The sequence below is a fragment of the Coregonus lavaretus genome, assembly GCF_964263955.1.
Source record: "Coregonus lavaretus genome assembly, contig: HAP1_SCAFFOLD_47, whole genome shotgun sequence".
Classification (NCBI taxonomy): Eukaryota; Metazoa; Chordata; class Actinopteri; order Salmoniformes; family Salmonidae; genus Coregonus; species Coregonus lavaretus.
In genome coordinates, this window is record NW_028161510.1 from 1,595,251 (window position 1) to 1,597,414 (window position 2,164).

Here is a 2,164-nt window from a genome sequence, read left to right on the forward strand (position 1 = left end):
GAATGGATGGAATTAAACCAAACAATTGTAAACTACTTCCACTGAAAATGATAGAAAAACACATTCACTTGAAGAACAGTGCAGATACAAAGTTTGGTAACAGAATGATGGTTGGTGCTGTTTGTGCCGTCATCGTTACCAAACTTTGTAGAATTTTCAGTGTAAATTGTTAAAAGTAGTCCTTGTGCATAGAGTTGTATGGTTTGTTTAACTTTTCATTCATTAGGTTTTAGTAGATTTTAAAGTGACAACTCTGAGTCTCAGCATCACTCTGTTACCTTGGATACCTTTTTGTTGTCTTTTCTGGAGCTATACCACAATCTAGGTTTGTGAAAATCACCCAGAACTCTTTGGGTCTCCTCTTTTAGATCCACCTCTAGCCTACCATGTCTGAACCGGGTTCTGGCTGTGGTGTTCCAGCCCAGAGGAGCTCACAGTGGGGTCCAGAGATGGTCTCAGTGAAGCTGGAGGACTGCAGTCAAACAGTGGAACTCAATGTGATTGTCAAAGAGGAGGAGGAGGAGAGAGAAATCGATGAGGAGGAAGAGGGAAAGGAGGACAGGGACTCAGGTAAATTCAGGCTAACATCCTCTTTGGTTCAGAGAGGTAAACAACCCAAAATAACTATTAATTTTCTGGTTCATTAAGAAATGTTAACTTAGATATGTTTTTGGTTGTTGAGTCAATTAGGCCATGCCAATTTCAAGCTTTCCTTTCTAAACAATAAAAAGTAATTTCTGAATATTTAGGGTAGTTAGCTGGCTAACTCATTGATTCTGCTTTGTAGTTTACCCCTCAGGCTTCTGTATGTGTAAGAGGGAAGGAGAGTGACAAGACAAAAATGGCTACCGACCATTGCGCAATGCATTGTAATTTGACAATGGCATTATCTATGTGTGATGCAATGCAACAAGCCCCTTGCAAAGTCTTTCTTTTAATACATTTACATTTAAGTCATTTAGCAGACGCTCTTATCCAGAGCGACTTACAAATTTGATGAACAGTGTCTGATACTCTGTTAATCCAAATTAATGTTGAATCCTGCATTGTTAAGCGTAAACCCTTTTGTTTCTCTCAGTCTGTTTCTTACTATCTGTTCATATTATTACAGGAGAGAGCCCAAACCCAGACTCAGACAACAAGCCCAGTTCCACAGCATCAAGACTATCTGGCCGTGGGAGTTACCCCTGCCCCCAATGTGAGAAGAATTTCAGTTCCTCAACTAATCTAAAGAATCATCAAAGAGTACACACTAGAGAGAAACCTTTCCGCTGCTCCATATGTGGGAAGAGTTTCAGTGAGAAAGTAAACCTTAAGAGACATAAGAGAGTACATACAGGTGAAAAACCTTACCACTGCTCTCTTTGTGGAAAGATTTTCAGTCGAGCAGGAGACCTGAAGACTCATCAGAGATCCCACAGTGGAAAGAAGCCTGCCTGTACTTTCAATGTGATTGTCAAAGAGGAGGAGGATGAGAAGGAAATTGCTGAGGTAAAGAGAGAAGTTGAGAAGGAAAAGAGAGAAGTTAAGGAAGAGGAGGAAACTAGTGATGTAGTTGACCAAGGTACATCAAGACTACCTGGTCGTGGGAGTTACCCCTGTCCTAAATGTGGAAAGAGTTTCAGTTCCTCAAAGAATCTAAAGATTCATCAAAGAGTACACACTGGAGAGAGAACATTCCACTGTGCCACATGTGGGAAGAGTTTCAGTGAAAAATTCAACCTCACAAGGCATGAGAAGGTACATAGTGGAGAGAAGCCTTACCACTGCACCCAATGTGGGAAGAGCTTCAATCGTTCTGGAAGTCTTAAGGAACATCAAAGAGTACATACTGGGGAGAAGCCTTATCACTGCTCTCTTTGTGGGAAGAGTTTCAGTCAGCCAGGAAACCTTAAGAAACATCAGAGAATACATACAGGGGAGAAGCCTTACCACTGCTCTCTGTGCGGAATTAATTTTTGTTTTGCAGGAAACCTAAAGACTCATCAGAGATCCCACAGTGGAGAGAAGCCTTACCACTGCTCTCAGTGTGGAGAGGGATTCACTCAATTAAGAAGTCTTAAAAGTCATCAGAGAATACATATTGGAGGGAAGGCTGCCTATGCTTTAAATGTGATTGTCAAAGAAGAGGAGGGTGAGAGGGAAATCAAAGAGGAGGAAAAGA

The 2,164-nt window shown here is 41.3% G+C and overlaps 1 protein-coding gene across 1 annotated transcript; it reads left to right on the forward strand.

Moving 5' to 3' along the window:
- Positions 1-368: 368 nt before the first annotated feature.
- Positions 369-2,157, forward strand: LOC311120507 (uncharacterized protein; the record flags this gene model as incomplete). The annotated part of the gene is made up of 2 exons (XM_084195092.1): positions 369-570; positions 1,112-2,157. Coding segments are annotated over exons 1-2 (1,230 nt in total), but the record flags the coding sequence as incomplete, so codon positions are not given.
- Between the last annotated feature and the right edge of the window lie 7 nt (positions 2,158-2,164).